This window comes from Condylura cristata, unplaced genomic scaffold (genome assembly GCF_000260355.1).
Source record: "Condylura cristata isolate star-nosed mole 26May11 unplaced genomic scaffold, ConCri1.0 scaffold00023, whole genome shotgun sequence".
NCBI lineage: Eukaryota > Metazoa > Chordata > Mammalia > Eulipotyphla > Talpidae > Condylura > Condylura cristata.
In genome coordinates, this window is record NW_004567124.1 from 24700541 (window position 1) to 24713932 (window position 13392).

Sequence of the window (13392 nt, forward strand, 5' to 3'; positions counted from 1 at the left end):
GACAAGTAAGCATCTTTAAAAAATTCTATGTGGGTTTTCTGTCTGTACCTTGTTTTTTTTTTTTTTTTTTTTTTCCATCTGTGGAGAGTGTTGAGCAGAGAAAACTCTGGGAGAGTAAGAAAGATTATTTCTTATTCTATAAGTAATAGTTACAAGCTGAATATTCAGTGCCAACCTAAGTCATCTGAAATTATTTGTGTTTTCAGTAGTACAGTTTTAGATTGTATGGGCAAGTTAGTATATACTTAAGCTTCCAGCTTCTGTTTCGCATATTGTAGAATTTTTCCATGGTTTTTTTACAGGATAAGGAGAGGGGCACCCCAGTACCCACAAACCTGCCCACTCTATATAGGTTCTGCCATCTATAGCATCAAGATAAATCATATGTGACTTTTAATGGAAAGGAACTTTAATGCAATTAGTGTGCAATACTGAAAAGGCAAAGAATATAGTTTCTAAATCAAGTACACTCAAGTTAGTTTTAGTCTCTTTGTGAAGGAAAGGACTTAGCATCAGTATAAGAGAGGTGCACTCACATTGAGTGTGGAGAAACCCTTATAACAACATGAAGTTTTATTCATTATCATTGGAAACTTATGAAATATAATCAACTTCTGATTATTTGTATATGGGTGATCTTAGTTAAACCCACTTTCAGCAGGTTCCTTTGAATTCACCTTTTTCTGGCTACTTAAATAAACATTGACTTGTGGTTATTATACAGTCCAACAAAACAAATCAGATCATTACATTAAGAGAGAAGCCCAGTTTATTCTAAGATGAAAGCCCTATTTAATTCAAATATTCCTAAGAAATTTTGGCTATTTATGATGATTCATGGTCACAAGTCAGTACAAAATCATAAAAAGTAAAAGTCCTCTCACCACTCTCTTAAGTCCCATTCCCTGCTTAGAGGAAAGAGCAGTGTGATGTGTATTCTACCCAGACCTCTTTCTCCATGTATGTGTACATTTATATTTCCATACATGTATTTTGTCTTATTGCACAGGTGGGTCTGTATGTACATTGTTCTGTTTTTCCTTTCTTCCCTCCCATCAACTTAACTGTGCCATGAAGATTTTGTCAGCCATTTTCAGTTATTTGGAGCATAGTCAAATAATAAAGGAGAATGCACCAGTTTCTTCCAAGCTGACAATACAAATGTCAGGTTTTGCACCCAAACTCTTTATGCAGAAGTAAGCATTTTGTATTTATTTACTTATATTTTAGATACAGTGCTAATCAATTTTATATGGCCTTCTAGCCTGTAACATATGAGAAGGCAAGCAGGTAGCAAGGAAAAACAGTCAACAAGACTATAAAGAAATAGTCTCAAGAACCATTTATGGAGTTGGAGTATTTACTCATTACCACTAGTTTGTACCACAGGGAAAATGAATTATCAGCCTTTTTTCCCCTTTTATCTTTAATTTATGATTATTTTCTCTGCATTTTATGCTTAACTACTGGCTTCCTAAAGTTAAAATTTTGTTTCTCTTTGTATCAGTTTAATTTTTGATTGTGTTGTGGTTGAGAAACATTCAGAGCATTTATTTTAGGTTTTGAATGCAAAGTTGAATAAGAAATAACTTGTCTTGATTTGTTCACAATTGTGGTACTCTGGGACATTTCCCTATTTTTTTCCTGATAATATTTGTTTAGATAGCCGGTATAGCCGGTAAGTAGTTTCTACCAATAGATGCCATTAAAAAGGCACCAACCTTTATTTATCAACCAGCTGCTGTGGTATAGTTAGAGCAAGCTTAATAAAGAAAAGCTTATGGATAGAATATCTCAAGCCTTTGCCTTTCACACATGAGAGGAAATTGTGTGGTAACAGGATGAAGCTAATTTGGGCCCTCCTTTAAACACCCTGAGGAAAAGTATCTCCTTTATTAGCCAAAAAATAAAGCAACAGTTTTGTTCCAACAGTTATTTCATGTGTTTAAACAAAGGTGTAAGTATTTTAACTGGCTATTGATAAAGAATTAGAAAATATAATGTCATTAAAATATCATTCTATTTGCTGTTCACTTTTCGAAACCTTGATTACCAAACACTAAGTGTGAGCACATCTTGAATGTAGAACAGCTCAGTTGCTGTTCTGGCTACAGATACATTTGAATTTTCAAGAGATGTGCTGAACTATCCTGTTCTTTCCTTATAGACTGTTGGATTTTCTTCTCTTCTTGAAGTTTCTTATAAAGCATTTTTCTTTTTCTAAAACTAGATTTCATTCTTAAGAAAAATATTAGGAATTTTTGTCTTTTGATTAAATTGTTCAGCATGTTAACTTATGTTGCTTTCATTGCCTGTAGCCTGCTGGGTAGGATTTCTTGAGATCCTCTGTCAGATAACTTTGGAGCTTCAGTTATATTTGTGCTTGTAAGGAGCGCAGAAGTGTTTTAAAGCTATGTGTTTGAGTGTCCATTACATATGTCACGTTGCTTCTGTTTTGGGGATTGCAAAGTGTGAGAGTTTATGATTGTGTATGTTTATTTTTTATTTTTTTTTTTAAAGATTTATTTATTCGTACAGAACTGGGGTACAGGCCAGAGATGCGGAGGGTGAGAGGATTCACCAGAGACAGAGTGGGGAGCAGAACAGGCAGATCGAGGAAGTACACTGCTGAGGGGAGCAGCGGGCGGGTCAGGAGAGGTCTGCCACACCATGTGGTCGCCTCCGGGGCAGGCGGGAATCGAACTCATGTGGAGGTGGCTTTAGCTTCTCAGTGCAGTGCTTTAACTCGCTGCACCACCAGGGAGGGCCCGTGTATGTTTATTTTTAACCAGATTAACTACTACCTACTGGATTCTTTAATATTGGTCATCATGGTCTTCCAGTTGTATCTTTAAAGACATGAGAAGATTTCTCTGCATTGTAGAAGTAAAATTAAAATCAGGGATTTTATTTAAAAGTGACTTGTAGGATCAGGGGTACCACAGTAAATTTAAAATTCTATAAAGTTTTAGTTACAAATGTGGACTAAAACATTTTCCATAGTTTTACAGTTAAAACTGGTTAATTTTATATTCTAGGTTTTGTTAGTCTTCAGATTCTTCTGGTGCTGCTATTATAAATAGACTTATATTTATATTAAAATTTAACTCGTGTTGCTATGAGAAATGGCTTGTTTTCTGTTTCAAGTTAGCATTCACTGAGAAAAGAGAGTGGATATTCCTGGTTAGCTGGATAAAGTTGAGGATTATTCTTTCATGTAAATGTAAATGTAGTAAGTATATTGGAAAACTATAAATAAAATAATATACTTAAGCTCCTAAAGGACTAGAAGGAATTAGAATGTTGATATTTAGTTGATGATGATATTTTCAGGGAATCTGGTCAGAACTCATTAAAATTTATCTATGTCAAAGATGATATTATATACAAAACATTTAAAGTTACAAAGGTCCATAAAAAGGTGAATCCCTATAAAGTAATCTACTTTTTTGAAGTATTATTTATAGTTTTACAAAGTTAAAAAAAACTTTGCTTTTTTTAAAACTTACTGGACATTGTTCATATATTATCACCCTAGACTGTTGTTCTCATAGATTTAGCTTGATGCCTGTAATTAGTAATTGTTCAATATATATGTATATATATTTTAAAGATTTATTTATTTATGCTCACAGAACTGGCGTACAGGCCAGAGGTATGGTGGGTGAGAGGATTCACCAAAGACAGAATGGGGAGCAGAACAGGCCGACTGACAAAGTACACTGCTGAGGGGAGCAGTGGGCAGGTCAAGAGAGGTCTGCCACGCCATGTGGTCACCTCCAGGGTGGGGATCGAACTCATGCTGAAGTGGCTTTAGCTTCTTAGTGCTGTGCTTTAACCTGCTGTGCCATCAGGGAGGGCACAATTTTAAGGGTCTTTTCTGGTTAATTGATTCAAATTCTGACTTGGAAGAATGTTACCAAAGCATGTCTTTTTAAAGGTAAAGTTGATTCACAACACTGTATGTTTTAGGAGGATAGGTTCACACCTCTTCAAATATGTTTTTTTTTAAATAATATAATAGTTTATTTTTACATCATTTTGTATCAAATATGTTTTATACTATGCCCACCACCAAAGCTCCAGTAATCCTCCAAAATTGTCCACGAGACTCCCCTCCTTTTTCCTTCCAAGGCTTTTTGGTATCCTCAGCTCTGCATTCAGATTTGAAGGGTTTGTTTTGTTTTGATTCAAAGTTGGTTTTTTTTTTTTTTAAGATTTATTAATTTATGCATACTGCTCTGGGGTACAGGCCAGAGGTACAGGGTTGGTGATAGGCCCACCAGAGACAGAGTGAGGAGCAGAACAGGCAGATCAACGAAATACACTGCTGAAGGGAGCAGCAGGCGAGACAGGAGAGGTCTGCTGCACCATTTAGGTCCCCGGCCAGTATCGAAATCATGCTGAAGTGTCCATGGCTAGCTTCAGGGCTGTGCTTTGTGCCACCAGGGAAGGCCCCTATTGTGGTTTTCTAAATTGCCATAGGAATGTAAAAATATCACTAGTATAGGCCTAAGACAAAGGATAGTTTAATCAGTGCCTATTAAATGTCCCATTCATTATGTGCTGTGGGGCTCAGATGTTTCTCAGCAGTGACTGCATAGACAGCTGAGCCAACCAAGGGATCTCAGGAAGCTGAAAGACCAGTTACATTATTTATCTACAGCAGCTCTAGACACTGATTCAAGACTTGAATTTATTAAAATTGCCAAATACTAGATACACCATTAAATAGGAAAGGAAAGGGGGAAAAAAACAAGCCTACCAACTTTCTTAAGAACCAGGCATTGTCTCTCTCTAAACTGTAGCATGTTCTGAAACTTGAGAAAATACATTTGCCTAGTGCAGCTGTTAACTTCCTACAACTGAAATACTTTCCATTCCCTTTCAAATAAGCCCTTCTGAAGCAGAATGTGGATCACATGTATCGTCCAGACCAAAAAAAGTTTGCTGAGACTACTATCATTTGCCCTGGGGTCTGGAATCTTCACATTCCTGGCAGAGCCCCAGCTGTTCCGCTTTAGTTACCCGGTTGGGATTGGTTACACCACCTACTCTTTCTCCACCCCTTAACTTTCACTGGGAGAAAGCTCTTTTGCCAGAGATTAAAAGTAAGAGCTGTCACCAGGCTTTCTGAGTGCAGCTGGCACCATGGGTGTGCTCAAGAGCAACTTCTGTTTGCTCTGAGCCCCCTGCCCTGCCTCCCCTTTCACCATGTTTCCTCTGATTTTAAATACAGCAACTCAAGAAGATTTCTCCTCCTAAACTACATTATTCCAAAGCGTATTGCCTCTTGATTGCTGGAAAACAATCTTAAATTCATGCAAAAGTAATTTGTGAACAAGCTTATTAAAAGTGATGAAAGGAGCATTGAAATTGACTATCACTGATTTTTTACTGTACCAAAGTGTGCATTGTTGTTCAGAGGAAACTGTAACAAATTTGGTGAGTGGGCCATGCCAGTGGGGAGAATTGAATGTCCCTCATCTCCCTCTCTCCCCAGGGACAGTAGTCATGAGTGCCGAGTGTGCGGGGTCACAGAAGTGGGTCTCTCTGCGTATGCAAAGCACATTTCTGGCCAGTTGCACAAAGATAATGTTGATGCCCAGGAACGAGAAGATGATGGAAATGGAGAAGAAGAGGAAGAAGATTATTTTGACAAAGAACTTGTTCAGTTAATAAAACAAAGGAAAGAACAAAGTCGGTGAGTAATAATTGTGATTTTGAAAAAAGTCTGTCTGAAACAGAACATAGTAGGGAACACAGTTTCCATCTCCTTACTCTTCAGCTGTTCGCTTTCATATTTATCTTAGTTATAAAGCTTAGCTTGAAGTTGCCTTTCTATGCATAAGAGAGTAGTGGAATTGTTTCTTGAGCTGCTGTGTTCTTCTGCTTGACTCAATTGTATGTACATGAAAGCTAGTGTAGTTGCTACATATCTGAATTTTTTGCTGTGTTTAGAACCCTTTGGTTTCCAAGTTTTCTAGTGGAAAGTTATTAGTACAAAAATTTCACTTGAATATGTATTCACTTGAATATGTATTATGTGGTATTTCTTACTACAGTCATTAAGAAAAAAATATTTTCTCTTGTGATTTTACATGGCACGTCTATCAAATTTGACTTATCCCCGTATAAGTGCATCGGTAAATATATATTGAATAATGTATATTTTGACAATGTCAAGATCATTTGAGTATAGTTTCTCAGCTGTACAACATAATTTCATATCTGCACCTGTAACTCAGGCTTTTATAATTTCACCTGACTGATCTGTGTTCTGTAGAGCTTAATGAAGCAGAAAATTTCAGATATGAGTAAAAGAAATAGAACCACCTATGAAGTGGGGCAATTTTTTTAAGTCTTAGGATATGATGAATAACAATTCAAATTCCAGAATAAATTTTTAAAGAGCCTTCTTGTATGCTGGGTGTATCTGGTCTGTATGTTATTTCTGGTTAAAGATTTGAATATTAAAGAAAGGAAGTATTTTTTACTCTTATGTTAAAAGTTTTTTGAGCAAGTCCCTAAATGTGAGTAGCAACATGGTTCTTAAATTGTTCAGTTACTCAGTCCTTCAAATGACATTCTCACCACTTTCAGTTTATTCTCTCTCCTCTTTTAGGGGATTGGAGCCTCTCAGAGACTAGCTTCTATTTTTGTTCTTATACACTGTGCCATCATTAACTTATTTATGTAAATGATTCAACATTAAATCAGATGATAAAAGAGTTAGACATTCTTATCATAGTTAATATCTGTCAGGTATTCTAATATGCCTCTTTGGTGGTCTATTTATAAAGTTAACTACTTATTTCTTAATGAGGTTGTTTTTCCTTTTTCTTCATGAAGTTTTTTTTTTTAAGTTTTATTAATTCATACAGAACTGGGGTACAGGCCAGAGATGCGGAGGGTGAGAGGATTCACCAGAGACAGAGTGGGGAGCAGAACAGGCAGATGGACAAAGCACACTGCTGAGGGGAGCAGCGGGCGGGTCAGGAGAGGTCTGCTGCGCCATGTGGTCACCTCCGGGGCAGGCGGGGGTCGAACTCATGTGGAAGTGGCTTAAGCTTCTCAATGCTGTGCTTTAACCCGCTGTGCCACCAGGGAGGGCCCCTTCTTCATGAAGTTGTTGTCCCTTCTATCTAACTAATTCATGGTGATCTGGGAATTATACTTTATAGTGGATTTGGTCCCCTCCCCCCCAATTCTCCTCAATGAGTCAGTGATATCCTTGGAAGTGACAATTTGGTTTTCATGGTTGCATAAAATCCTTCCAACTTGTAATAGTGCTTGTTATTTGGCTTTAGGGTCTCCTGTTTAGAAATGATTAACTCAAAAAAGGAAGAAATTCCAATTTGTATGCAAAATCAGGTAGACATAAGAAGCTTTAGTCTAGTTTAGAGAAGGGAACTCAGCTTTACGAACTTTGGGGACTTTAAATCCATTGAGGCCTATTGCTTAATAGTGTAGACTCTAGAACCAGTGTTCAAACCAAGGTTCAAGTCTCAGCCATACCACTTACTATCTCACTCCAGACAAGATATCCAACCTTTCCTGTTCCTTACCTAAAAAGTAGGAATTAGAATGATTGCCTCAGGGTTTAGAGATTAAATGAGGTAATCTATATAAAATACTTAATATTAAATGTATGATAATTAGTATGCACTTATATTTTAGCAATTCTCAATTTTTGAGCACCTGCCCATATGCTAAACACTGGGTAGACATAGCCACCTGTAGGAGAAAGTGGTGGTTTCCTCTGGAAAACAAACAGTTTTATATTCACATGGTGTCTACTTAAATTTATACACATTTCTGTGGACTCCTCGTTTAACATGAATAGTTCAAACAGCTGTGGCATCTTTATAAAAGTCTCTAGTTCATGGAGCTCCATATAGCACTTTTTGAGTACTATTTATTTGGTATATGCTATTTTACTGTTGTTTGTGACCTTACTTCCTCAGCTGGGTTGTTAGCCTTTCAGGAACACTGGTGAAATTTTTCTTTCACCACGAGAAGTCATTGACTGTATGTTTGATAAAAGTTTTTTGAATGAAAGTGTGCAGAGTAAAAATCTTAGAAATCTTAAAGATTTAAGATAGATCAAGAAACTGGGTTTTTTGAAAAGAACTTAAAACGGGAGAAATCACAATATTAGAGTAGCTGAACTTAAGATAGCTTATATCTTATTATAATACTTATTATAATAACTTCTTATAACTACAGAATATAATTGTTATTTTTAACAAGTTACACAATGTAAAAGTAGTAATTGCTTGATAGGGGCAAAAATCTCTATTTCATTTCTAAGTTAGTAAAATGTAAAACAGAAATTTGATTATTATCAATCAAAGATGAAAACAACTACTATTAGAAATATGAATGAGCTAGATCTGTTCCATATGCTACATAACAGTGGAGGGAGGTGGAAAGGAAATTTGGTGGGTTATGTCTTTAAAGGAAGCATAAGAATGTCTTTTAATCACTAATGAAACACTTTTCCTTCCAGAAAAAAAGAATCTTCCCATAGTAGCCAAGAAATAAACTCTGATGACAGACGACCTCAACGGAGACGAGAAGATCGAATCCCTTACCAAGACAGAGAGAGCTATGGACAGCCAGCATGGCATCATCGTGGACCTCATCAGCGGGATTGGAAGTGGGATAAAGATGGTTTTAATAATACTAGGAAAAACAGCTTTCAACATTCTTTAAGGAATAGTGGTGGACCACGAGGATGTTCTGGGTGGCATAAGGGTGTCTCAGGAAGCTCCTCAACTTGGTTTCACAGCCATAGTAATACTGGAGGTGGTTGGCATTCAAATAATGGAATGGTAGATTGGAATCATAATGGTACAGGAAGGAATTCTAGTTGGCATTCTGAAGGAACAGGTGGCTTTTCCAGTTGGCATATGAACAGCGGTAACGGAAACTGGAAATCCAGTGCACGTAGTACAAATAGTTGGAATTACAGTGCCTCTGGCGACAAATTTCAACCAGGAAGAAACAGAAATTCTAACTGTCAAATGGAAGATATGGCTATGCTATGGAGCAAGAAATCTAAGTCAAACAAATATAATCAAGAGAGATATAAATGGCAGCGGCAAGAAAATGACAAAGTTGGTACACTGGGAACATATAGAGGTCCTTCTGAAGGATTTACGAGTGATACTTTTCCTTCAGAAAGCTTACTTGACTATAGTTTTGAGAAACTGGAAAGCCAAACCGCCAAACATACAGATACTGTAGCTTCCAAAAGTGCTGGGAAGAACAGCAGTGTAGCCAGGGAAAGGGTCCGTCGCTGGACTCCCTATCCTACCCAGAAGGCTTTGGATTCACAGTCAGGAGTAAAAGAAGCCACTGGTAACAAGTCAGAAATGACAGACAGACCTTTCTTTGGTTTTAGTTTGGCAGCCACAGGAACACAAGAGCCCCAAACTGATGAAAAAAATAACTCCCCTACACTGAAAACCCAAAAAGAAACACATATGGAATCTCTTAAACACAAAGCCACTTCTGACTGTATTACTTCCTATGAGGTGGTGGGAGATTATCCCATTACAGAAAAACCTGAACATGAGCCTAACTTAAATAAGATGCCATCATTAAAACCCGCACTCCTTCCAACTCCAGTCACCAAACCAATTCCTCAAATGCAGGGCTCAAAGAATTCCTCAAAAACCACGAAAACAAATTCTTTTCTCCCTGGGGAAAAGTCAAATCACTTGAACAAACCCATTATGGAAGACAGTAACAGTCCATACCTATCCAAATCGCATGGTTCATGCCCTCGTGTCTCAAAAGGGAATAAAAGTACACTGGGCACTCAAAAGGAACCGGATGAAAATTTAAGTGATACGTTACAAAAAGCCAAAGAGGTGCTACCCAGTCTTGAGTCATTGCAAAGTCCTCTTCTGAGCACTTCTAAAAGGACCAGGAACTATGCAAAAGGAAGTAGGAATGTGGAAGAGTCTGAAAAAGGATCTTTGAAGATTGAGTTTCAAGTCCGCTCATTAGAAGATGAAAGTGATGGAGATATATCTGACCTAGAAAAGCATGTAGGAAAAATTGGAACCACGAGCTCTTCAACCACAGAAGTTTTATCCAGCAGCAACACCCATGCTACTGATGAAAAAGAAGGGGAAGACCAAAACCTGAGCACATCTAGAAAACTCTCCACTTCCTCATTTAACCCAGCTGTTCACCAGAAACAGCCTGAATTACAAATGACACCTGTAGCTAGTCCACACTCTAGCTTACTGCTGGACTTGAACTTGAAAACCTCTCTAGAAGATGCACAGGTTGATGACCCAATAAAATCTCCAGTATCATATGAAACAGAAGGATTTGAGAGTACTAGTTTGGATGTAGAGCTTCAAAAAAGTGATATAGGTCAGCCTGCAGGCCCTCTCCTGCCTGAACTAAGTAAACTTGGCTTTCCCGCCTCACTCCAGAGAGATCTAACCCGCCACATTAGTTTGAAGAGCAAAACTGGATCACACCTTCCTGAGCCAAACCTCAACAGTGCTCGCCGCATTCGCAATATTAGTGGACATCGAAAGAGTGAGACAGAGAAGGAATCTGGACTCAAGCCAACCCTTCGGCAGATTCTAAATGCATCTCGGAGAAATGTCAACTGGGAGCAGGTCATTCAGCAAGTAACCAAGAAAAAGCAAGAGCTAGGCAAAGGCTTGCCCAGGTGTGTCTCTTTTCAGTATCCACTTTCCTTTCTTTTAAACTTATTCTTTGACCCTTGTTACTTTTGATTAAATGTTTGCAAAAAGAACATACATTGTAGATGTTTGGTTTAAATACTGACTGACTGCCACTTTGTAACAAATGAAATAAAATTTTCCCCAGTAGGGAATTCAAATTGAAAGCAGCACACTACTTCTGAGAAAAGAGATTGGGACATAAGGGAAAATGATTAGAAATTCAGCTCTTTCATTGTAGGGGCTAGAAAGGGACAGCATAAATTTTATTTATAAATCTTTTCCTGTCTCTAGGGCTTAAGAAGTAGAACAACTTTTAAAGTGTAATAATGCTTGTTACCTTTTACTAAAACCTGTGGATAGCTAACCTGCATGTACTCTGAACATTGTATTTGTTGTCACAAAATAATTCAGATGAATGTAATATTTTGGACATTCATCTTAAGTTGAAGTACTAAATTTATAAGAATGTGAATCAGCCTTTAGGTATAGCTTTGTTACTTGAAAATAATCCTGCTGTATTATTATAACATAGACTTCCAAGCTTGAATTTCTGTCCTTGTCGAAATAACATTTTATTGTGCTCCCCTCTCTTTTCCATAACTTGTATTACTGAGTTTAAGAAGTTCTTAGTGTAGAGCCTGGCTCATATGAATGCTGATAAACATTTTTGTTTGTTTTGCTTTGCTTGCTGTTAAAAGATTATATATTAGTTGTTGGGTTGGATCTGCATATTAAATAAGACCCTCATGTTTTATTCCTTCAAATGTATTCTCACAGTTGTATACCATTCTCAAGGACTTGGTATATTACAGTATTTATAGTTGATTACTTTATGTCTGGCATTCTTAGTAGAGTGTAAGTTCCTTGAGATCAGAACTCATCCTATTTATGTCTGTAACCCCTGTGCTTAACAGAACCCAGCACAATAGGTGGTTCCCTCGTCCTCCAACCATGTCTGATGGATGATTTTTCTTTCTTTCAAGGTTTGGCATAGAAATGGTGCCTCTAGTTCAAAATGAGCAAGAGGTCTTAGATTTGGATGGAGAACCTGATCTGTCCAATCTAGAAGGATTCCAGTGGGAAGGTATTTCCATTTCTTCATCCCCTGGGTTGGCAAGGAAACGAAGCCTTTCTGAGAGCAGCGTGATCATGGACAGGGCTCCTTCCATGTATAACTTCTTCAGTGAGGAAGGTACAGGCAAAGAAAACGAGCCTCAGCAAATTTCACCCAGTAACTCATTGAGGGCCGCAACCATGGGACTCAAGCAGGAAGTGACACCTCTGGCTGCCTCAGAAAGGGCTGAAAATATTACTGCCCGAAGGCGACATAGTGCTCAGTTATCTTCCGATCATGCTGTACCTTTGATGCATTTTGCAAAAGACCTGAACAGTCAGGATAGTCCTGTACCACCTTCAGAGAATCAGAATGCCCAGGAGAGTAATGGAGAAGGAAATTCTTTATCATCAAATGCATCCCCGGCCCTTGCAGTCTCCAGTTTGGCAGATGCAGCCACAGATAGTAGCTGTACCTCGGGTGCTGAACAAAATGACAGCCAGGGTATTAGAAAGAAACGAAGAGCCACTGGAGTAAGTATGATTCCGTTTCTTGCAGTGACTTAATTATTATGAGAAGGATTTAATTGTTTAATTTTTCTTTACTTTCTGGGGTTGTGGTTCTCTCTGCTCTGGAATAGAGGATATGTGAGTCTCTATTCTTGGTTTCATATTCTTGTCCTACTAGTTTCTTTCACTTAGTAATTCTACTAAGTTAGATGTAATTAAATATGAATGTACAGTACTAGGAAAATATGAAGTCATCTCTAAAACTAGTCTGTCTCCAAGCCAGTGATTCTTTGTGTCACCTGACCAAGGAGTAAGACACATCTTCGACTGTAACCTTATCTGTTTCCATGATGCATTCTGAACTGCTGCTGAAGAAAAACATTCCAGTGTTCCATTTGTAGGTCATGTATACTTGCTGGATCCAGCACTGGTGGGCTTAACACTAAGGTAGTTGTAGTACTGTTAGAGTGCATCTACGTGAGCATAGTCTTAGACATATTCTGAGTCTCTATTACCTATCTTTTGTACTGTAGTAACTCAGTCTGGCCCTTTCAAAATCCATTCCTTCACTCATACCACTTCCTTTCTGACCTCTCTGTCACTAATAGCCCACTCAGGAGCTATTTCTGGAAAGAAAGAGTTGCTGGTGGTGATATAGTTTGGATCTGGCACTGTGAGGGAATGGGCTATTTCCTTAATATTGACCCAATATAGCCAAGTAGTCAAGGACATGGTTTGTAGGTCTGGGTTCAAATTACAACTCTGCTTCTTTGACACTGGTGGACATTATCAAATGAGAGATTTTCTATGATAAAGCTGATTGTGCTGGGGCTTGTCTCATAGACTGTTCAGTTTTTTGTTATAAAGATCTTTTTGCTAAAATTTAATATAGAAACTGTGCCAAGATGAATCAGACATATATATATATATATATATATATATATATATATATATATATATCACCAGCTTTGTCTGTATTGCTATCTATCCCTTGCTTAACAACTTGAAATGCCTTGTCTAAGCCTCATGATTTTCCCATCTGCAGGTGCTAGGAAGGTACTTGACTTTGGAATCTTTTTTTAAATCAGATATATTAATTCAACAGGTACAT

The 13392-nt window shown here is 37.7% G+C and overlaps 1 protein-coding gene across 1 annotated transcript in view; it reads left to right on the plus strand.

Moving 5' to 3' along the window:
* Positions 1 to 13392, plus strand: part of ZNF106 (zinc finger protein 106) — a 59406-nt gene that overhangs the window by 18113 nt on the left and 27901 nt on the right. The window contains exons 5-7 of the mRNA XM_012728541.1: positions 5504 to 5704; positions 8513 to 10702; positions 11702 to 12305. Of these exons, the coding sequence (XP_012583995.1) occupies positions 5504 to 5704; positions 8513 to 10702; positions 11702 to 12305 (2995 nt within the window). The remainder of the gene's footprint in view (positions 1 to 5503; positions 5705 to 8512; positions 10703 to 11701; positions 12306 to 13392) is intronic.